Here is a 24,370-nt window from a genome sequence, read left to right as displayed (position 1 = left end):
AACCTAAGCCCCCACCCTCGGAGTAGACTCCTACTCCGAACCCCAAACGAATTAACTCAAAAGTCCGCATAAACTTTCGAGTTATGAAGCAGCTTCTTGGCACGAAGCGAAAATAGGCAGATACACTTTGTTTATTGAATACTCCGACATAATAACACTCGCGAATGTCTTCCGACTAACTTAATGCGATCATTAACCACAAAACACCACTTCGTATTAATTATTTAGATTAGTCAATAAAGAAAGCAACTGTCCCGTTCCCGTTTCCCGCCAAAAAGCCTTACCATAGACCACACAAGACCCAACTCGATCGTTTTATGCCCATTCTTTCTGACCTTCATCCATAAACAAACTAGGTCTCGGGTTTCACTCAAATATAGATAGAGAAATTATGCAAATAAAAAACATAGATTAAGGCGATTCTCACACTGCCCCGCATGATGCAGCGTAGCGCGTGGATGGGTGTTCTTCCGTTGCTTGTAAGTATCACCGTTTGTGTAGAAAACACGCACAGTATAACACACAGAAAATGCAACCACGCGCGTTCATCCGGATGCATTTTCTGTGTGTTAGACCGTGCGTGTTTTCTATAGTCATAGTCATTTATTGATAATAATAATTACACGTCACAGATATTACAAAATTCAATTAAATTAAATATTACTACGGAATTCAATTACATTAAAATATATTATCAATTACAGGTCGTCAAAACTATAGAATGCCTGCTCAATAAGCCATTTTTTAAGTTTATGTTTAAATATATTACAATTCTTTGCTTGTATGATATGGTCAGGCAGTTTGTTGTACACTCCCGGGGCCATGACATGCACAGTTTTCGCGCTCCTCCGGAGCCTATGAGGCACCCCGTCGAGTATACGCGCGTGCCGAGCATCGTGTCCTCGTCTGTCACCTCTGCAACTGTACAACTCTCTATACAAACGGAGATACTTACAAGCAACGAAAGAACAAGCATCCACGCGCTACGCTGCATCATGCGAGGCAGTGTGAGAATCGCCTAAGAACGAGAATTCTTTTGTGACTCACCCCAGACACTACATTGTATACAGAAATCATAATATGTCGACACACGCGTAAATTCGAGGGATACATAGGTGCTAATTCCAGTATACACCATTTAATTTTATTTTAAGTTATACCTTTCATTTTCTTATCCACCGAAAAGGAAAGGGACGAGTAATCGACAGGCATAAAATTTATGGAACACACGTCAATTTTAGCAAGAAATCTAAAACAACCCTCTAAAAATTATACATCGGCCAATAACCACATAGAATGAATGTTAGATATAATCGATTATATCTAATTTTCAATATCGATTTCAATGATATTATAACGGCCTCTGTGGTCCAGTGGTTGAGCGTTGGGCTCACGATCTGGAGGTCCGGGTTCGAATCCCGGCGGGGACATATCACAAAAATCACTTTGTGGTCCCTAGTTTGGTTAGGACATTACAGGCTGATCACCTGATTGTCCGAAAGTAAGGTGATCAGTGCTTCGGAAGGCAGGTTAAGCCGTTGGTCCCGGTTACTACTTACTAATGTACTTAAGTTAGTAGTCGTTAAATGAGCTATGTCAGGGGCCTTTAGCGGCTCAATCATAACTGACACCAAGGTTGATGAGGCTGGTATTCCACTTCACAACCCACTTGATAAGAATAATCGATATTCAGATTATTTGGGGGGTCCACAATCGATTAATCGACAATCGATTATGCGGCAACACTAAATGGAATGTTTTTCTTAGGCATAGGTATATCACCAAATCCGAAACCGGTTCGCTGATGTTTGCTATTATTTTTTAACGGTGTCGGCATATTCTCGACACGCCTCGGTTTTAGTTTAGATAAAAAAAAACGGTTTTACTCGTTTTCCGTTTTACTTACGATAAATTGCTAAAAAAAACATACATAACATAAACAGCCTATATGTACAATCAAAGAGCAAAAGTTCAGTCACGGAGCCCAGCGAATTATTTATAAACAGTGGTGGAATTATGAACCATTAGTTGTCATAATTATAAAATTTATGTATTTGTAGGTGTTTTTTGTCTATTACAGTTTACATGTAACCAGGAGGTCTTAAGTGCAACCAGTTAATTTATTACTTTGGAAGAAACTGCCTCCGTGGTCTAGTGGTTAGAGCGTTAGTCTCACGATCTGGAGGTCCGGGTTCGATTCCCGATGGGGACATTGTTGAAATCACTTTGTGAGACTGTCCTTTGTTTGGTAAGGACTTTTCAGGCTTGAATCACCTGATTGTTCGAAAAAGTAAGACGATTCCGTGCTTCCGAGGGCACGTTAAGCCGTTGGTCCCGGCTATTAGCCGTAAAAACACCTCCACCAACCCGCAGTGGAGCAGCGTGGTGGAGTATGCTCCATACCCCCTCCGGTTGATTGAGGGGAGGCCTGTGCCCAGCAGTGGGACGTATATAGGCAGTTTATGTTATATTTATGTTATGTAATTATGAAATCCGGGTGTATGTATGTATAAATTGAATTTACTTAGATTGATACTAGCTTGTCTATTGAGAAGGTTTATAGTTCTGTATTGAGTACGTATTATTCTTTATTTACCTCAAATTGGCAAATGAACCCAATACATACAATATACATACATAAACTCATGCCCATTTCCCACTGAGGTAAGCAGAAACTATAAAATTCCATTGGCTTCGATCCTGACACACTTCTCTTGCTTCCCCCACATTCATCAAACGCAGTAGTTTTACGCGGATGAAACGTTCGTTATGTAAAAATTGACGATTCCAAGTGTAACTATGTTACCTACTGAATAAAGATATTTCTGAATTTGAATTTGGCGTTCAGAGTAGATCGTACTGAACCTTTTCTAAGGACATCTCCAATTTGGTCGATGTACGTCCTTCTAGGTCTTCCTCTGCCAGCCCTACCAACCTTCGCTTTATATACAGCTTTAAGTGAACTAATAGGCACATGTAATTTAATTAAGGATTATAGGATTAGATAGAGTCGTGAGTTAATGGCCCCGATTCCTACAGACACCTAATTTAAAGTTAAACCTGTCATTTTTTTATCCGCCGAAAAAGAAAGGGACGGATGATTGACAACTGTTAATTTTAAAATGAATAAGTGAGAATGAATAACCCGGGCGAATAAAATAGGCATCTCGCTGATATGCAACTCGTTTGACGTGTGCTATCAACTTAATTCTATCAGGTTATCGGCCAATATAACATTTTGGTAGGGATTTTTAAATTACTGCCTGAAATTTACGTGTTCCATAAATTTTATGCCTGTCGATTACCCGTCTCTTTCCATTCCGGCGGATAAGAAAACGACAGGTCATCATCTTTCTAACATTATCTCGTTTTCGGGGGTCCGCTTACCTAACCTGAAGATTTGACAGGTCCGGTTTTTTACAGAAGCGACTGTCTGTCTGTCCTTCCAACCCGCGAAGGGAAAACCTACACAATACAGGTTATGTCACATACCACCGAAAATGCATTTCTCGGCGATGTGGGTTACCTCGCGATGTTTTCCTTCACCGCTGAGCACGCGATAATCAGTGATAAGAAAACGACAGGTAAAACGTAAAATAAAATTATATGGTGTGCAAGAATCAACACTATTTTTTATACATGAATTTAATTATAGTTTGATACAAACAAAGAGGAGCTCGGTGGCGCAGCGGTAAAACGCGTTTGGTCTGCGATGCGAAGTTAAGTAACTTTCGCAAAGGCCGGTCTTAGGATGGGTGACCACAAAAAAAAAGTTCTCATCTCGAACTCCTCCGTGCTTCGGAAGGCACGTTAAGCCGTTGGTCCCGGCTGCATTAGCAGTCGTTAATAACCACCAATCCGCACTGGGCCCGCGTGGTGGTTTAAGGCCCGATCTCCCTATCCATCCATAGGGAAGGCCCGTGCCCCAGCAGTGGTGACGTTAATGGGCTGATGATGATGATGACAAACAAAGAAGGAAAATGTAAATACTTGGACTTGGACGCTTGCCGGAGGGACTGGCCGGAATACGCATAGGACCGCGAAAAATGGAAAGAGGAAGGGGAGGCCTTTGCCCAGCAGTGGGATCTTGTAGGCTAGATTAGAATAGAAATGTAAAATATTTTTTCTTTTTCTAGTAAAACTAAAATCAAAACAGAAAGTGCGGGCAAGTGTTGTAACGTAAGCGACCTTTATCAGTATTTATCTACTTTGACATGATAAACAGATCAGTATGTTGATAAAATGTCTCCGAATAGATAAAAACCTCTTGCGGTTGAGTTTATTACTTTATCTGAAGATGTGTGCTGCAATGGAGCTGCCTGTACATAAAAATAATGGTGCTGATTTTAGTATACAACATTTTTTTTTCCCTTTTGCTTTTTTTACCACCATACATACACATACATAAACTCACGCCCGTAATCCCAAATGGGGTGGGCAGAGCCACAAGTAATCAAAGACAACTTGCAGCCACTGTTGATACGAAGTCCTAAGATGGATATGATGAACCTTATGGTGATAAGGGATCAGCCTATCGCCCATAACATTAGTCCATCATGTTAGAGGACGCAATCCCTCTGTCGGTTTTTACGACATGCCCGGGAAGACAAGCAGCTGAATGTATTCTATGTTTTTTATTTGCTCCCAGAACAGCATAGAAGCAACCACCCTTGGATAATAAGCCCTTCTTGTGGTGTATAGGTATCATTTTAGGTAAGCGACCAGTGTTGCTTCCTATACTGGGCCTTAGGTGGCTAGATCCTGTGGCAGCCTCCTTGTTAGTATATAACATAAAACACATAAACAGCCTATATATACATATAAGCTTACGCCCATAATCCCTAACAGGGTGAGCAGAGCCACAAGTAATCTTGCAGCCAACTTTCATACAAGACAACTTTCAGTTATTTTTTCTTCTGTTTGCTCATAGTCCTTTAAATGTATTTTTTATAATAATGGTGAGGCCTTTGGCCAGCAGTGGCACAATTCAGGCTAGTAAAAAAAAACTGTATTTGAATAATTACATAACTGATATCAAATAATTGTGCCCGGTTAATGGTAATCTGCTTGCCACCACATACCTAGCTGAATGTAGGTGTTTTATTACTATACATCGCTGCCTACACCTTTGGGTATACAGGTGTGATACTATGTTATGTTATATTTGAATAGATGATGAGAAATGTCATTGATTTATGATTATGGAAATAGTAGAACAGCCTACATCATGATAAGACAACCACTGTGTTGGTGTTAAGCACATTACTAACAATTACTAACTAACACTGTAATTAACAGAGGGCAGCAGTAGGAGTCCTAGTATGGCTTTGTAATAGACTACTCTGGGCGCTATCCGACTCGCGTCAGATAGAGCACTGCAGGGCAGAAAGTAAGAGGGAAACCACTGCTCTATTTTTCCCTAAAAAAGTAGCATGGAGAATGCTACACCGACAAGAGTGTGTGTCTTTAATATGGATACAGGCTGAGTAGATAGATAGATAAATAAACTAATCACATTCCATGTTATTAATTTGCCCCAGTCTAGCATAGAAATAAAAATATGAATATGCATGCTGCCGTAAGCTATTGTTGCTAATTGTGCTATTTACATTATGCATCATAAACAAATTCAATATTTAGGTATATATTGAGGGCAAGTTCATAAATGTAGGTCAAGGCTGTATAACACATGACTCCTTGCCAAAACATTCATAGAGAAAGGTAATATTCTTTTTAATGTTTTTATAAATTCGTGCATGATCTGGAACAGGCTAAGGTCATCAGACGATACTGCCTAGTCTTAAGTGTATCCTTTCTTCAAGTAATATGTTATAGGTAGGTAACTGTTCAAATAAAGTGCAATATTGGATGTATAGTGTCTTATACGCCGTCGTTATTGACAAAATGCGTCGCGGACACTTTTTTACAGAGATTAGTTGTCTATTTGTTATGAGGTCTATGCTTCAGTGTTCAATATTATTTTCAAAGTCAGTTTTGTACAGTTCACAAATGATTTCTACACAGCTAATTTACCAATTAAAGAATGTCACAGAACCTGTTCCTAACACTAAATTGCTCTTAATTAGTGCCACTAATTTTGTCTAGTATTTTTACGACGAAACACAAGTTTAAAAGTGTTATGTAGTGAAATTGTCGATAGTCTATTCAAACATGGAAATTACCTTTACTAGAAATCATCCCAATTTGTAGTCAGCTCAGATCACACGACACTGCAATCCAGTAGGTAGAGAAAACGCACTTAAACACTTGTATTTGTCGTACTTGTAAAAATGACGTGCATTGCACTTATGTACAACTAATTGAATTACACGCGAGTCACGGGGACTTATGTAGAAAAAACTAAAATATGAGGCGTGCAGACTATGCGACGACAAGGAACCGACTTGAAAAGTGAAGACACGACCCGGCCTCGCCTCGCCTTGCGTCCTCAACGAAAAAAAACCTGTTCACTGATTCACCTACTGAACTACAGAACGAGACTTCCGGCGCGCTCAAAACAGTGTTCAACAGTGACACTGATATACCCAAACTCTCCACGATCACCGTTTCATGCAATATCGCGATAATTACTCGATTATCTAAGTAAAATATTCGATAGGTGAAAGGAGACATACCTTTGCAAAAACTCGTAGAAAAGTTTATTGTGCTTATTCCAATAAGTCCAACACTTTTGGCACTCAATAATTGTACACAGATTGTTTATATCACTACAAAATTGTCGCACACACGATTTATAAAACGGTGTCTAGTTTGCGGCGGATATGCGCTATCCCGTGAAAGACGCCATTTTGATTTCGTCAACTAACGGCAATAGACAATACAGAAGAGCTGCGTTTCGATACTTCTTATGTATTTCTAAAAAGGCACATTAAATATTCGTACTGTTTTTATAAAAAAGATACATTTTAAAAATTTTGGAGACTTAAAAAAATATATTTTAATTCTGAAACTGTTTTAACTGTATTTTATGCAAATTACATTTATTACAAGAATACTTTCATATATGCAAGCGATAAGGAATTGATAGCATATCCAAACAAATATCCAAACCATAGCAAAATTATAGTTATTTAGAAACAAAAAAGTAAATCTCTGATCTGTTATGTTGCTAGTTATTGAAAATTTACCTGATTTATGGGTAATGAGGAACTTTCCATGCTACTTTCTTCAAAAACAATAAAGATGGCGCTGTACAGAGTTGCCTTCGTTTAACCTTTTAATTTTTGAATAATTATGTAACCGAGTACCTAATGAGAAAAGAATAAAAACTGCCTATTTCTCCCATCAAGTGTCGCAACTATTGAGTGTTCTTAAATTTTGACAGTTTCCTATACTATTTGGGTAAACAAACTTATTGTTTTGGTTATATTTTTGCACTATAACCCTTTGCGCAGCGTTTAACAGTAAAATCATAGTGGCATATTTATTCCCTAAAAGATCGGAAAGAAGAAAACTTAGAAAAACTTGTTTTCAATCAAAACTGCCTTTTTCCAACTGGCTGTTTTTTCGTAACTCATCCTTTAGTGGGGTACACCCCACGTTGCTCCACATTTTTAGCAATTTATTGCAAATTTTAACAGTATGGAGAACTGTCAAAATTTAGAACCAGTCAATAGTGCTGCCGCCTACGTTTGAGCTTCTAGTTTTTATCCTCATTATCGCGACTGCGCTATCTTTATATTTTTTTGGGGTAGCGTCTCAGTAAACTGTTAATGTTCCACCCTTTCATCTGTTTTTTTTTTAATTACTGGTCAGCCATTTAAATAATAAGTGGCATTTATTACTTACATTAGCGACAGACAGTTAATAATAGTTAATTTTATTAGCAGTCAAAAAACATCACAGTTTCAAGTCCGCAATGGGTAATATTTACCAGTTTATGGCAACAATTGAGTTGTCAAATAACAGAAAGCAGCTGTGCTATAGGTGTTTTCATTCGATAATTTAGCGAAAATGTTTTTTTGTAACGAGTTTAACAAGATAAATTAATGTGAAACGCAAAGTTAAGATGTCGAGCCGTCGATCCATACTGGGCTCTACCCTGGACGCGCTGCCCGCCCCTACAGATCCCCTGAGAGAACTCTTCGAAGCATGCAAGATCGGAGATGCAGCGAGAGTGAAAAAGTTAATAACTCCACAAACTGTGAATGCAAGGGACACTGCAGGACGTAAATCAACTCCTCTACACTTCGCTGCGGGTATTTACACAAGAATTTCTTAATAATTACTTTTGGTTTCCATAAAAATGGCGTTGCAAATAAGTGAAAGGTAGAAACAGGTAGGAAGCGATAAATTTTGGGGAATTGCATAATTTTGTTCCGCTACGATGGTCGCGCTTCGTGGTTTATCTGTTTCGCGCGATTGTTAAGTCACAGAGAGCGATAATCCGCTCGCTTGTGGCATTTTATCGAGATTTAATTGCTTGTAGATATGTTTATACATCCATTGTTTATGTATGCACTGAGTGGGAGTTTTTGTGATGATTTCACAATCATCACAAAAACTTCACTTATCTGGAGTGATATCTTTTTACAGCCTTTAGGCACAGGCTCTTGATGTATTGAGCCTATTGTTATGACAATATTAATTTGAAAAGAGGTGCATACAATTCAATAGGCTAGTTTCCAACTAGTCAAATCAGTTACTTTTTATTACACATCAAAACAATCAAAAACAAAAAATCTAATTTGTATCAAAAAGCACACTGAAGTCATAGATAACCATGGACTTATTATTAAGTTTTTCTTGATTATATTTTATAAATAAGTTAAATAGAAAACAGAAAATGTTTTTTGTCAGTTTTTAAATCTGTCTTTATTTAGTAATCAGAATTTTATCATTTATCTTTGAGCTAGGAAACTACCCAGGCTTTTTGGCGGGAATCGGGAACGGGACAGTTGCTTTCTTCATTGAGTAATCTAAATAATTAATACGAAGTGGTGTTTTGTGGTTAATGATCGCATTAAGTTAGTCGGAAGACATTCGCGAGTGTTATTATATTGGAGTATTCAATAAACAAAGTGTATCTGCCTATTTTCGCTTCGTGTCAGGAAGCCGCTTCATAACTCAAAAGTTTATGCGGACTTTTGAGTTAATTCGTTTGGGGTTCGGAGTAGGAGTCTACTCCGAGGGTGGGGGCTTAGGTTTCATCATCATCACCTTTCATCATTTCATTAATCATCAAGAAAAAAAATACGTCAGACATGGCTGTATGGGCATAGTTCCCTTTGCCTTACCCTTCGGGGAAAACCAAAAAAAAAAAAAAGGAAACTACCCAATTATACAAAACAAGCAAAACAAGCAATTGGGGTAGTGAGGGGCACATCCATCACAACAGGAACTAAGTACCCAGAGAACTTCGTGGCCGCGTTGGTTAGGTGTGAGGATTTTCGGTATGGCGTGCATTCGTTGATAGATGATTCGTAATCACAAACATTCGTTGTAGAATTATTCGTAGCTTTGACATTTCGTTGTAACGTTTTTAGATGTTGTAAACTTTCGGTGACATATTATTCAAATTTTTAAATTTCGGAACCAAGTCGCAAACTCGATGATTTGTTTTTCCCCAGGATATGGACGCAGGGAAGTGGTAGAGATCCTCATAGCGGCCGGGGCGGCGCTCCAGGCGCGGGACGACGGGGGCCTGCAGCCACTCCACAACGCGTGCTCGTTCGGCCACGCCGACGTGGTCCGTGCGCTGCTGGCGGCCGGGGCGGCGCCGGCGGCCCGGGACAACTGGGGCTACACCCCGCTGCACGAGGCCGCTGCTAAGGGCAAGGTCGATGTTTGCATCGGTGAGTTCTTTGTAAACAGTTTAAAGCTTATGTTATAAGCTTAACAGCCTCCGTGGTCTAGTGGTTAGAGCGTTTTTTTTTTTTAATTTTCTCGTCCCCCTGCCGTACAGGAAAGTCAGGGACGTTCTTACAGCTACATAGAATATCTTTCGGCTACTTTTATTGTCTATCATGCCCGCAATAGGGCCCTACTCTCCGAACACATCCATTCCAGTCCTCTATTACCATACCATGGTTAGAGCGTTAGGCTCACGATCTGGTGGTCCGGGTTCGATTCCCGATGGGGACATTGTCGAAATCACTTTGTGAGACTGTCCTTTGTTTGGTAAGGACTTTTCAGGCTTGAATCACCTGATTGTACGAAAAAGTAAGATGATTCCGTGCTTCGGAGGGCACGTTAAACCGTTGGTCCCGGCTATTAGCCGTAAAAACACTTCCACCAACCCACAGTGGAGCAGCGTGGTGGAGTATGCTCCATACCCCCTCCGGTTGAGGGGAGGCCTGTGCCCAGCAGTGGGACGTATATAGGCAGTTTATGTATGTATAAGCTTAACTGCAATAAGGGTCTTTCCAGGCGACCTTCCCCAAAAAATACATAGATAGCACTGTACAGAGTTTCCTTGAAGTGTGGGTACTTAATTCATCTTATAATGGATGTATCCAAGTTGTTTGTAAACGTTTGTTTCCCTTTTTGGTGGCTGCCTGGAAGAAATTGCTCTAGAGCAATAAGGCCGCCGAAATTGTACTGTATTCATGTGTTACGTCTGATTGTTGAAATTTAGTATTGTGCAATAAAGTATATTTGATCTACCTAGATACTCTCCCTAGTCATTATCATATATCATATATATCATATCTCATAGTCGTTATCCCGTTTTTCACAGGGTCCGCTTACCTAACCTGAAGCTTTGACAGGTCCGGTTTTTTACAGACGCGACTGCCTGTCTGACCTTCCAACCCGCGAAGGAAAAACCAGCCCAATATAGGTTAGGTCACATACCTCCGAAACTGCATTTCTCGGGAATGTGGGTTTCCTTGCCATGTTTTCCGTCACCGCTGAGCACGTGTGACAGTCATTGGTTTAGGCCTGTGCTGGGTTCGAACCTGCGACGTTAAAGTGAGAGGCAAGCGTTCTAGCAACTGAGCTACCAGGTGGCTGAGCTACAAGATAATATTTATTTATGTAGAGACTTACACGCACGCCGGTTCAGAGTAGATCGTATTGAACCTTTTCTAAGGACATCTCCAATTTGATCATCGTAAGTCCTTCTCGGTCTTCCTCTGCCAGCCCTACCATCAACTTTCGCTTTATATACCGCTTTTGCAATTCTATTATCCTTCATCCGCTCTACGTGTCCAAACCAACCTAACATTCCCTTCTCAATCCTAGTCACTATATCGTCTTTTACACCACATCTCTGTCTGATCTACTCTGAACCGGCGTGCGTGTATGAAGCGATTGATGAATGTGGAGGAAGCAAGAGAAGTGTGTCAGGATCGAAGCAAATGGAATTCTATAGTCTCTGCTTACCCCGGTGGGAAATCGGCGTGAGTTTATGTATTTATAGACTTTTTTCAGACATAGAAGTTACGTTTTAAAGTTTACCCTTTATCTACGATCTACAATAACCAATCTGTGTGCCTTCGGGCAAAAGCCTCCCCCATTTCTCTCCATTCTTTTTTTGCTATCCACGAATCTGGTCCAGGTCCCCCCAAAAGAATACAAGATAATAAATGAATATCAATTCCAGCACTGCTGCAGCATGGCGCGGACCCAAACATTCGCAACACGGAGGGCAAGACCCCTCTGGACCTTGCGGACTCCGCCACCCGACCTGTGCTCACCGGTTAGTATCATACTGAACATAATAAAATACATAAAAATAGCCAATGGCCCCGATTCCTGCAGACACCTCCTAATTTTACTTTAAGTTATACCTGTCATTTTCTTATCCGCCGAAAAGGAAAGGGACGGATGATTGGCAGCTCTTAATTTTAGGAAGAATGAGTAAATTAATGAATAACCCGGCCGAATCATAAAGGTATCTCGCTGGTATGCAAACCGTTTGACGTGTGCTGTCAACATAATTCTGCCGGGTTATTGGCCGATGTAAAATTTTTAGACGGCTGTTTTAGATTTGTGCTTAAAATTGACGTGTGTTCCATAAATTTTATGCTTGTCGATTACCCGTCCCTTTCCTTTTCGGCGGATAAGAAAATGACAGATGTAACTTAAAATAAAATTAGGTGGTGTTTACAGGAATTAGCACAATTATCTAATAAGGAAAGGAAAGGGACGGATGATTAAAATTTCATATTCTATTGTTACAACTGTCAAGTAGGCAATTTGGCTGCATAATATTAGTTTACGTATTTTTTTTTACCTTTAGTGGGTTTGCTCTTGGCCCAGACTTGCCCGAAGGCGTTGACGAGGCCTAAGATGGAACTAGCTCGCCCAGAAAGTGCCTGTGTAGCGGACCCAACTAGTTGGCCACCTAGTTCCGCCCACATGCAACAGATGGCGCCACATTCAATAATGCAGTCTTCAAGCAGTCGTGAAACGCGATATCGAAGTTTACACAGCAAGACGCATATAATACAACTTCCAACACAACACTGTTGGATCGTCGATCCCTAGTCACACTACCAACTTGTGGCTTGCGGGGTACTATGCTCAGTTCGGTACTCTGAAAACATCCTTTGGCGGCAGCACATCTACGCCGCCAAACCCGTTCACTGTAGTGTTGCCGAAAAATCGATAGTTTTACTATCGATAGTAAACAGCCAAAATCATCTACCCAACCGATAGGCCTATCGATAGTATCGATAGCTCTTTTTTGGCGATACTATTGATAAGCAACGATAGTATCGATAGTATCGATAGTTGAAAAACAAAAAACTATCAATACTATCGATAGTATCGCTCTTCGATATTGCGCAAGCTATCGATACTATTGATAGTATCGATATATACTATCGATAGTTTTTCATCTTTTAACTATCGATAGTATCGATACTATCGTTGCTTATCAATAGTATCGCCAAAAAAGAGCTATCGATACTATCGATAGTATCGATACTATCGATTAATTATCGATACTATCGTTTTTTGGTAAACTATCGATAGTTCGATCGAAAACTATCGATAGGGCACTATCGAGCGGCAACACTAGTTCACTGTAATAAAACCCTTGTTACTCTTCTCAGGTGAATACTGTGCGGCGGATGTCCTCGAAGCGGCTCGCTCGGGAGCTGACGACCGCCTAGCGTCTCTCCTCACCCCTCTAAACGTGAACGTGCATGCTCACGATGGGCGGCGTTCCACCCCCCTCCACCTGGCCGCCGGGTACAACCGCGCCAGGGCAGTTAGGCTGCTCCTGCAGCGCGGCGCTGACGTCCACGCCAAGGATAAGGGGTGAGGCACTGACTAGATAACGGCCTCCGTGGTCCAGTAGTAAAGCGTTGGGCTCACGATCCGGAGGTCCCGGGTTCGAACTCCAGTGGGGACATATCACAAAAATCACTTTGTGATCCCTAGTTTGGTTAGGACAAATTCAAATTAAAAAATATCTTTATTCAGTAGGTAACATAGTTACACTTTGAATCGTCAATTTTTACATAACGAACGTCTCATCCGCCTAAAACTACTGCAGCTTCTCACAACCTGTATAGCCGGGGAAAAGAAGCTGCAAGAAAAACCTCGGCACAGGGCCCTAGACGTTACAGGCTGGTCACCTGATTGTCCAAAAAGTAAGATGATCCGTGATTCGGACGGCACGTTAAGCCGTTGGACCCGGTTACTACTTACTGGTGTAAGTATGTATTCGTTACATGGGCCATGTCAGGGGCCTTTGGCGGCTCAATAATAACCCTGACACCGGGGTTGATGAGGTTGGTAATCCACCTCACAACCCACACGATAGGAAGCCAACGACATTGAAGTCGACCAGGGTCAACAAAGAAACATACTGGTTCTGGTATTGTATACACTTTGGTACCATGTCACATTAGCTTTTTTGACAAATTGAACTGTAAGTCTCACTAAATGTCAAATATGTTAGTGCGACAGAGTCCTGAAGTGGGTACATTATATTGCTCATGACTGTACCTTGTATAAATGTCTCCCCTTTTCCCAACAGCGGTCTAGTTCCACTGCACAACGCGTGCTCGTACGGGCACTACGAGGTGACAGAGCTGCTGGTGCGCGCAGGCGCAGACGTCAATGCCACGGACCTGTGGGCCTTCACGCCGCTGCACGAGGCCGCCAGTAAGGCGCGGCTGGAGGTACGTCTCGCTTTGAATTTAGATCCACGATTTCTGGATTTAGGTGCAAGATGTCTGGATATAAATCCAAGATTTCTGGGTTTTGTCCAAAAAAGTAAGATGATTCCGTGCTTCGGAGGGCACGTTAAGCCGTTGGTCCCGGCTATTAGCCGTAAAAACACCTCCACCAACCCGCATTGGAGCGGCGTGGTGTAGTATGCTCCATACATCCGGTTGATTGAGGGAAGGCCTGTGCCCAGCAGTGGGACGTATAATCTAAACCCAGAAATCCAAGAAAGAAATCCAAGATTTCTGGATTCAGATCCAGGATCTCTGAATTTATACATTGTTTTAAGTTTACGCGGTTATTATCATAATCGATTCATCCCGTGATCATGGCACTTGCAACAGTCGAAATATCGGGAGTCTCATATCCCTACTTTAAACGCGGTAAGAACCCGGTATTATGTGTCTCTGAATTTAGATGCAAGATGTCTGGATTTAGGTCCAGGATTTATGATTTTAGGTGCAAAATGTCTGGATTTAGATCCAGGATCATGAGCCATGTCAGGGCATGAGCATGAGCCTTTGGCGGCTCAATAATAACCCTGACACCAGGGTTCGTGGTTGGTATTCCACCCCACAACCCACACGATAAGAGGAAGCATTTTGTAATTTATCTTTGACCCGGTCAAATACTCTATTGTGTATTATTCCTTATTGTATGGTATTGTCCTACAGGTGTGCTCGCTACTCCTGAGCGAGGGTGCGGACCCCACGTTGCTTAACTGTCACGGCAAGTCGGCCCTCGACGTTGCGCCCACCAGGGAGCTGCAGGAGAGACTCGCATGTGAGTTATTGTAATATGGATAAATCTCCCATCAGCGGGCCTAGCACCGTAAGCACGCGACTCTTTCTCGCCGCGACAGAGATCGTCTGTCTCTTTCTGTGCAGTACTGTGAGAGAGTGACGGGTGACGTATGTCGAGGCGAGAAAGAGTCGCGCGCTTACGGTGCTAAGCCCGCTGGTGTCGCTACTGTTGAGTGTTCTTAAATTTTGACAGTTCCCCATTCTATTTGAGTAAACAAACATATTGTTTTGGTTATACATATTTCTACTTTATAACCCTTTGCGCATTTATCGACATTTATTTGCATTGCGCACGTATTATGCGCAAATGTCAAATAGCAATATTGCTTTCTCAGATGAATTGCTTCGTTGTGGTCATTTTAACCACCCTGATCTAAAAAGCGATATTACAATTTGACATTTGCGCATATAAAAGTAAGTGCGCAATGCAAACAAATGTCAAAAAGCAATATTGCTTTCTTAGATGAATCGGGTCGTCTACTAGGTTCTATATAAATTATGAAATTCTCATTACTAAATAAAGAGAGATCTAAAACTAACGAAAACTATATTCTTTTTTCTATTTAACTTATTTACGAATAGTAATTAAGAAAAACGTGATAATAAGTCAGACATTTTATCATGTTTTTCTATGACGTCACAATTTGCTTTTTCCTACAAATTCCATAGTAATTTCGTGTTTTGACGTTTAGTTAAAAGTAATTGATTTTACCAGTTGAAAACTAGCCTATTGCTTCGGTGTAGCCATTTTTACCCACCTGAACGTTTTGTTTATTTATACAGTTGAATACCGCGGCCACTGTCTGCTGGAGGCGTGCCGGCTGGCGGAGCCCGCAAGGGTCAAGAAACAACTGTCTTCCCTCACCGGCAACCAGCATCAGGTACAAAACGTGGGCTGGGATCCCACCCCAACGTCGATAATACTGTTGTTGTTGTCATTGGTTTCCCATCATCATCTCCTACAACGGACGGGTACCAAACAAAGAACAGTCTCACAGTCCTATGTTTGGTACCCGTCCGTTCGCGCGATCCGCGCCCACCACTCAGGGTGTTTCATCATCATCAATTTAAGAGCCACGCTCTTGTCGGTGTAGCATTTTCCATTCCAGTCTATCAAAGGCCAACTCCTTGACTTCCCTATAAGACACGACGTTAACCTTTTCTTTAATCTGTTCCATGTAAGCTCTTCTTGGTCTTCCCCTTCCTCTCTTTCCTTCTAGCTTTCCTTCTATGATGTTTTTAATGAATTCGTCGTGTCTTATTAGGTGTCCAATCACAGAACAGAAGAGGTCAGGGTGTTTGCGCTCCTCAAAATACAGTTATATTCGATTAGTTTACGGCTACCGAAATACACCTATTAATAATTAAATCTTTTAAAAATGTAATTTATGGCCACCCATTAAATGTATGAGTTTTATGTGGCCGCTAAGAGGTCTAATTCACAGGGCAGGTGTGCCCAATCCTTTTTACTCCCCTGTAGATCCGGGGCTGCCACCCAGGGTGGTCCCGTCTTGGTTGATTATCCCCCCCCACCCCTAAAACGGCGCCCAGTGCGATCGCACCGCCCTAGTGTCGCCATTGTCATGCGAAAATCCCTCCCCAGAGCCCCCTGGTGTCCAGCAGCGGCAACAGCCCCCCGGCGCTGCCCGGAGAGTGCTCCCTGGAGGCGCTGGTGAACTTCCAGCACCTCACCACCCACGACCGGCCCCTGCATGAAGCCGCCGCCAGCGTCTACCCTAAAAGGAAGCAGGTACAATCACAGAGCAAAAGTCCAGTCACTGAGCCCAGCGAATTATTTGTAAACATTGGTGAAATTAGGAATCATTACTTGTGATAATTACCCGATTACTCTAACCACCCGATTACTCTAGCCATAGAGGCAGCCAATCAACTCGCGTCACCAAACACTTCAGGACCCCGATACCGACCCCGCCGGCGTGGTCGACGATTTCCCTCAATCAGCGATTATCGCTAGCGACCCACTAAAGTCGATTAATTCTTTCAAATATTTTTCCTCTCAGACGACGCCCTGAGCCGAGGTTCGCGCCCAACTAGGCACCCTCAGGCCTGTTGTCTTAAACGTTGTACCGGGTGAGAGCCTTCAGCGCTCCCCATTTGTCCGGCCAAGTAGTTAATGCGGCAAATCTACAATAAGTAACGTAAACAAAATAAAAGAAATATGTTTTTGTAGGTGTTCTTGATCTATTACAGAAACGACATGTAACCAGGAGGTCTCAAGTGCAACCGGTTAATTTATTACTTTGCAAGAAACTGATTGGACTTTTGCACCTTATCGTACATCAGTAGCGTGCATTTCATAACATAAGCTCAATACTGTATACCAATTGGGGTAGTCAGAGATATATCCATCAAGATGAACTAAGTACTCACATCTCACCGAGCTTTATACATCTCATACAGGGTGTTAGTGACATCGTAACGAAAACATTGATGGGTGATTCAGACCATGATTCTGAGTTGATATCTGAAGTGGAATTTTACGTCGCAAAAGTGTGAAACTAAAAATTTTCATGAGTTTTCCAAGAGAAAATTCCACTTGATATCACTCCGTGATAATTAAAACACATAATAACGGGTTCTTACCGAGCTTAAATGGAGATATGACACTCCCGATATTTCGACACTGTTGTAAGTGCCATGATCACGGGATGACTGATGAGATTGGAGTGGTGTCACTTCGTGATACCTAGTTTGGTTAGGACATTACAGTCTGATCACCTGATTGTCCAAAAGTAAGATGCTACTTACTGATGCAAGGTAGTAGTCGTTACATGAGCCATGTCAGGGGCTTTTGGGGGTTCAATAGTAACCCTGACACCAGGGTCGATGGGGTTGGTAATCCACCTCACAACCCACGCGATAGAAGACTCGATATCAACTCAGAATCATGATCTGAACCGTCCCCCCCCCCTCAGTTAAATATGTATGTACAGTCATATTTATACTGATAATGTAGCCACTTTAGGACTCTGTCGCACTAGCATATTTGACATTTAGTGAGACTTACAGTTCAATTTGTCAAACAGTTAATGTGACATGGTACCAAAGTGTATACATATTAACGCTCGTGACCGTGCATTATCGAATCAACAGGTTATGGAGATGCTGATCAGAAAGGGAGCTAGAGTGAATGAAAAGAACAAGGAAGGTCAGACACCGCTGCACGTTGCTACAGAACACTCTCACCTGGACGCCATGGACCTACTGCTTAGACATGGTAAGTACCATGGTATAAGAAGACCAGGTGGGTTAAAATGGTCACATCAATCAATCATTTATTTACAAGAAACATGGTGGTAAAGTTCACAATATTACATTTAGGTACGGTCACGAGCATTACCACACACACACACACGCACGCACGCACGCACGCACACACGCACGCACACACGCACGCACACACGCACGCACGCACGCACACACACACACACACACACACACACACACACACACACACACACACACAAAATAAGTCTCGCTAAATGTCAAAAATGTTAGTGCGACAGAGTCCTAAAGTGGGTACATTATATTACTCATGACTGTACAGCATGTTTCGTGACTACAGAATAGGCTGTACAGAATAGGCATGTAAAGTAAAAATATACACTGTCACATGATGCTAATAAAATAAAAATGTCCTTATATAATAGTAAGTAATCATTGGAGAAATTCATTAACATTATATTTTGTCATTTAGCCATTGGTATAACTTTGTCTCAAATAATTTTATTGATAAATTCTTTATGTCATTAGGTAACTTGTTATACAGGGTGTTAGTGACATCGTAACGAAAAAAAAAATGGAACGCCTATTTTATTGTACTAAAAACGATGGTGGGTGTTTTTCTTGTCGCAAATGTTTAATTAAGATTTTCAATTTTTACTGTGCCGCAATGTAAGTCGAACAACGCGCCACACAGACGCTAAACTTACGCGCGGCTACGTTACGCGTGTGAGATACGATGTTGATATCTAGGTAGGAGTTTTCATTCTCTTGTATTTAGATGCTTAGTATTGGTTCAACGTTTAAAAATGTTGTTTGTTGAAGTAGAACACCTACTGCCACGATTTTTCACGCACGGTACCTACCTACCAGTTATTAAAACGTTCCTAACTTATTAACAATAAAAACCCTACTCTTGCCTTACCTTAATTGTTATTCCTTCGGATGAAGTACCTAGGTAGGTACCCTAGAACATGTCACGTCACGTAGGTATGCAACATCGCGTTTCCTCCGCGGTAGGTAGGTATCACACGCACTCACAAACACAACACCTTGCTCTTTAATAAACATCAACAATCTTCCATACTTTTGCGCAGTAAATGGTCTATGATCTATCATCATAGTCGACACTACTCATTTACAGAATGAAACAAACACTCACAAACACGAAAAAAATATCCTCGAAAAACATCACGCGATTCGGGTCAAGCTTAGTATTCGACTGAGCGGAAGCGCGCGGCGGCGTTAGCGCAAAGCATCAAAAGGCGCCGACTAAGGGCGCCGACGACGCACCGGCCGCGGCCGCGTCGAGCCGACGACTAGAGAGAGAGAGAGAAGTATGTTTATGGTGCAAGTGACAGAGAAAGAAATAGTATCTGTTCGTATGCCTACTTTATTGGCGAGCGTTGCCCTTGACCCGTGCGCCGGCTATTCACCTGCGCATAGCTGAAGTTGTAGATACGTTATTATTATTATTGATGACATTGATAAAATTTAATAACTAGTAATTTTTATTTGTTTATTTTAAATGTGCGTTCTATGCAGCTTAAAACACAATATGGGACTGAAAAAAATCTATTATTTTTATGAATTTGGCGACAGGAAACTTCACTTGATACCTATCAACTCAAAGAAATACCTAGTATCTGTTCGTAATGCCTACTTTATTGGCGCGCGTTGCCCTTGATCCGTGAGGCTATTCACGTCCGAGTATCCATCAAGACAGATCAAACAAGCCCTAACTCGGAGGTCTTGCGTCCCAGGATCCTTTAATTACGTCTTAGAACCTTCTTGGCCTATGTGGTCCAGTGGTTGAGCGATGGGATGCGGAGGGTCCGGGTTCGTATTCCGGTGGGGACATATCACAAAAATCTGTTTATAAGGCCTTTGGTTGGGACGTTACAGGCTGATCACCTGATTGTCCGAAAGTAAAATGATCCGTGCTTCGGAAGGTACGTTAAGTCGTTGCTCCCGTCTACTAGGTACTTATGTAAGCACGTAGCCGTTACATGAATATTGTACACAGAACAGGATAGGTTTAATTAGTTCTTTACTGATGATTTAACAATGAGATTTAAAACTACGAATAACTTAGTACTTAGTACCTCGGTACGGTACCAACATGTAACAAGAAAAATAAGATCACTCCACTCGGACAATTTTTTTCTTTGAACATGCCGACATTGCCTACGCGGCGGAGTTGCCGAACTATCGATAGGTAGATTATCAATTGTTGAACTTGAAAATTGTCTAAACTATCGAAAGTAGTGATAGTACATTTAGATCGATACTAGCGATAGTACCGATAGGTCTTGCTTTGTAACAATAATGGGTATTGATCTAAAAGATTTATTTATTTTCGATTTTTGTGTAGCGAGGTTTTGCGTAGGTACTTACATACTAAGTTGGTGGATGGTTGACATAGTAGGTAACTAATTACCTAATCTGTGGTGGTTGTGTTAGTTGGTTGTTAGTTATTCTAATGACAACAAAGAATACAATTATTTACTGTTTCAACTGTTTTAGGTAGATAATGGCCCTGATTCCTATGAGTAAATGAATGAATAACCCGGTCGAATCAAAAAGGTATCTCGCTGGTAACTTAATTCTGTCGGTTGTTTTAGATTTCTGCTTAAAATTGACGTGTATTCCATAAATTTTATGCCTGTTGATTATCCGTCCATTTAAGAATAAGAATAAAATAAATTTACAATTTACGATAGACAGAGAAAGAAATAGGATCGGTTCGTAGTGCCTACTTTGTAGGCCGCGCCGCCGCCGCGCCGCCGGCGCGCGGCGCGGGGCGCGCGGAGCGGGGCGTGCGGAGCGGGGCGCGCGGCGCGGTGCGTGTGGCCGTTGACCCGTTCGAGCAGCTGTTGTCTCCATTACATCGAAAATTTTCGATAATTTGTCATTATTGTTTTTTTTATTGAAATTTGGGTTCTATGCAGCTAAAAGCACAATATGGAATTGAAAATAATTAAAAACAAAACTCAAAATTTCATGAATTTTGCGACGGAAAATTCCACTAGATATTAACTCAGAATCATGGTCTGAATCATCCCTTTCAGTATTCGTTACGATGTCACTAACACCCGGTATAGTCTGACAGACATACATAAACAGTTTCGGTTGTATTTCTCTGTATTTGTCTGTTTCTCTCCCTCTCTCTTTATTTAAGAGCTGCGCTCTTGTCGGTGGAGTAATCGCCATGACTCCATAGATAGGGCGCGTAGAACGGTGGTTGCCCCAATCGCCTTCCGTTCCGCAGTACACCGACCAATTTCTCAATCGGTGATTTTCTAGCTAGAGCCCTACCAGAATCCATTTCCTCGGTTTTCCTGTTTTTCTCTAACATAGTAATATTGCTATTTGACATTTGTTTGCGTTGCGCACTTAATTTTATATGCACAAATGTGAAATCTCAAATTGCAGGATTGCTTTCTTAGATGAATTGCTTCGACGTGGCCATTTTAACCCCCCAGGTATGCTCAATCCTATGACAAGCCGCCATCGCTAAACTGTAGATGACGTAAGTGTTACCACTGTGATACTATCAAATTGGTATCTCCAATATTCCAAGGACGTAAAATTCATTACTGAAAATTAAGTGAACTACTGACTAATGTAATTAAAAAAAAATCATAAAATTGACCGACGGAAAATTCCACTTGATATTGACTCAGAATAATGAGCTGAATCTTGCCCCTCAGTATTTATTATTTTGTGATGGAAAATTCAAATTGATATCAACTCAGAATCATGGCTTTATAACTTTATAATGTCTTCTTAAAGACATAATGAAATATTGTTGTGAAATAAAAACTACGTTGAGTTTCTCTGAACTGAAATAGAGTTTTTATTAACACACTTGTTTTATAAGTAATTACATTACATTATTCTATACTTGTAAAGAGAATAAATCTCTTAAAATAATCTCCTTGAAATTGCCGCTGGCTGTAAGGCTGTAACGCAATAATTGTTTTTTTTTTATAAGATTTATATGGATTTTTGGCCAATATAATAAGATTGTGTTGCTCTGTAAATAGAGAAACGACATTTATCCTTATTTTTAAGCCAGTTAGAAAATACAAATTAGTCTACGTACCTAACTTAAAATAATCAAGTGTCAGATGTCAACTTTGACACTTGAAAAAAAAAAACAAAACAATTTATTGCGTTACAGCCTTACAGCCAGCGGCAATTTCAAGGAGATTATTTTAAGAGATTTATTCTCTTTACATACTTAATAACTAAATCTGACCTGAAATATAGAAACAACATTCGAAGCAAATAATTTCACATTCAGAATCTAACTAGTTTTACATAAAATCATGGCAATTTTTTTCGTTACGATGTCACTAACTCTGTATAATGTTGTGTGCAGGTGCGAAGGTGAACGCGTGCGACGGGCGCGGCGAGAGCGCGCTGTCGCTGGCGGCGCGGCGGGACTCCGCCCCCGCCTGCCGCCTGCTGCTGGCCTGCGGCGCTGACACACGCCCCGAGCCGCACTACGCCCAGCCGCAGGGTACCTGCACCTCCTATACTATTTATTATGGTCCATCAACACCAGTACAGTCGCGAGTGACGACTGCTTCGCTGAACACCCAAAGTGTGCTCCTGGTGGTAGAACGAGTAAATTTTGTATGATCCGTAGTGCTCCTTTGGTGGTTTGGTGGAGCACATCTTATGTCGTTATATTTATGGTTCCACTTTACCCCTACAAAGGATGGAACACATGATGACTATTTTATTTTATAAGTTTTGGTTCAATAAAATGTTCTTTATTCTTTAAATACTTAACATTATACATTTAAAACAAATATTTCAAGTACTTATTTCATTTTAGTAGTCCCTCCAATGTGTTCATAACTTAAAAGGAGCACGACAGGTAACTCAAAAGTTTCCCTTCTGTACCACTAAAGGGGCACAACAGAGCATTAGAATTTACCCGTTCTACCACCAGGAGCAAACTTTGGGTGTTCAGCGGAGCAATCGTCTCGCGAGTACTAATATGTATATGTCGTGGCCAAATCGTGAAATTGATCATTTCATGATGTGTTCGACCATTCATATTTCATGCCCCCAATTGTGATTGTAATACGACGCCCCCCCCCCCCCCCCCAGAGGCGTGCGCCAGCGCAGCGGCGCTGCGCCTGCTGGAGGCGGCGCGCACGGGCGACGTGGAGGGCGCCCGCGCCGTGCTGGACGCGCGGCCAAGGCTCGTCAACTGCAGGGACGTGGACGGCCGCCACTCCACGCCGCTGCACTTCGCCGCCGGGTATACACTTACTTACTATACCCACAATCCACTTCATATCAACTCATCATCAGCCGTACGACGCCCACTGCTGGGCATAGGCCTCCCCCAAGGATCTCCACGACGATCGGTCCTGCGCTGCCCGCATCCAGCGGCTTCCCGCGACCTTCGCCAGATCGTCGGTCCACCTTGTAGCGGGCCTACCCACTGAGCGTCGGCATATCAACTCAATCCACTTCATATCAAGTGGAATTTTCCGTAGCAAAAGTATGAAATTGTAATAAATTTAAAAAATGGACACTAAAATTTTCATAAATTTTCCGACAGGAAATTACACTTGATATCAAATCAGAATCATATTTTGAATTATAAAAAGATTTCGCGAAAATTTGGTGTTTCTTAGTATGTAGTTATGTACTTCACCTCTGTTTACCCCGTCTGGGATGCAGGCGTGATGCCGTGTGTGTTGTGACTTTAATAATGTGGTTTATTTGGTTTCAGATATAACCGATTGCCGCTTGCTCAATTATTGCTGCAAAGAGGCGCCGATGTCCATGCAAAAGACAAAGGGTAATTATTGTTGTATTTTTTTATAATTGGGTAGTTTAACTGGGTCAAAGATATATTATAAAATGCTAATCTAGAAATAGAAACCAGTCTGAAATGAGACCTGAATGGCGCCAAGATATTAACGTCGGGACTTCAAGACATGACGATGACTGGCTGGAAAACCTGCAGCAAAAAAGTCTTCGTCGTGCTATACCACCTCCTGAGGAGTCGCGTTTTGTTCGCGAACGATGTCAAATTCAAATTCAATTCAAATTCAAATTCAAAATATCTTTATTCAGTAGGTAACATAGTTACACTTTGAATCGTCAATTTTTACATAACGAACGTCACATCCGCCTAAAACTACTGC

At 41.5% G+C, this 24,370-nt stretch overlaps 3 protein-coding genes across 3 annotated transcripts in view; 1 reads left to right on the top strand and 2 right to left on the bottom strand.

The window, feature by feature from the left end:
- LOC126378741 (serine/threonine-protein kinase 10) overlaps window positions 1-6,815 on the bottom strand; it is a 58,313-nt gene extending 51,498 nt beyond the window's left edge. Inside the window, exon 1 of the mRNA XM_050027121.1 lies at window positions 6,636-6,815. The gene's annotated coding sequence lies outside the window, so the exon portion shown is untranslated. The remainder of the gene's footprint in view (window positions 1-6,635) is intronic.
- The window catches only part of LOC126378947 (uncharacterized), a 119,105-nt gene that overhangs the window by 29,955 nt on the left and 64,780 nt on the right, over window positions 1-24,370 (bottom strand). The gene's annotated exons all lie outside the window — the stretch shown is intronic.
- The window catches only part of LOC126378814 (poly [ADP-ribose] polymerase tankyrase), a 74,999-nt gene continuing 58,552 nt past the window's right edge, over window positions 7,924-24,370 (top strand). Inside the window, exons 1-12 of the mRNA XM_050027231.1 lie at window positions 7,924-8,219; window positions 9,591-9,815; window positions 11,567-11,662; window positions 13,023-13,230; window positions 13,955-14,099; window positions 14,820-14,928; window positions 15,732-15,829; window positions 16,552-16,698; window positions 18,063-18,186; window positions 22,579-22,719; window positions 23,319-23,472; window positions 23,953-24,021. Coding sequence (XP_049883188.1) covers window positions 8,030-8,219; window positions 9,591-9,815; window positions 11,567-11,662; window positions 13,023-13,230; window positions 13,955-14,099; window positions 14,820-14,928; window positions 15,732-15,829; window positions 16,552-16,698; window positions 18,063-18,186; window positions 22,579-22,719; window positions 23,319-23,472; window positions 23,953-24,021 — 1,706 coding nt within the window. The 5' untranslated portion in view covers window positions 7,924-8,029. The remainder of the gene's footprint in view (window positions 8,220-9,590; window positions 9,816-11,566; window positions 11,663-13,022; window positions 13,231-13,954; window positions 14,100-14,819; window positions 14,929-15,731; window positions 15,830-16,551; window positions 16,699-18,062; window positions 18,187-22,578; window positions 22,720-23,318; window positions 23,473-23,952; window positions 24,022-24,370) is intronic.

This window comes from Pectinophora gossypiella, chromosome 27 (genome assembly GCF_024362695.1).
Source record: "Pectinophora gossypiella chromosome 27, ilPecGoss1.1, whole genome shotgun sequence".
Taxonomy (NCBI): domain Eukaryota; kingdom Metazoa; phylum Arthropoda; class Insecta; order Lepidoptera; family Gelechiidae; genus Pectinophora; species Pectinophora gossypiella.
Note: the sequence above shows the minus strand (reverse complement) of the source record. Positions and strands in the feature narration are given on the sequence as shown.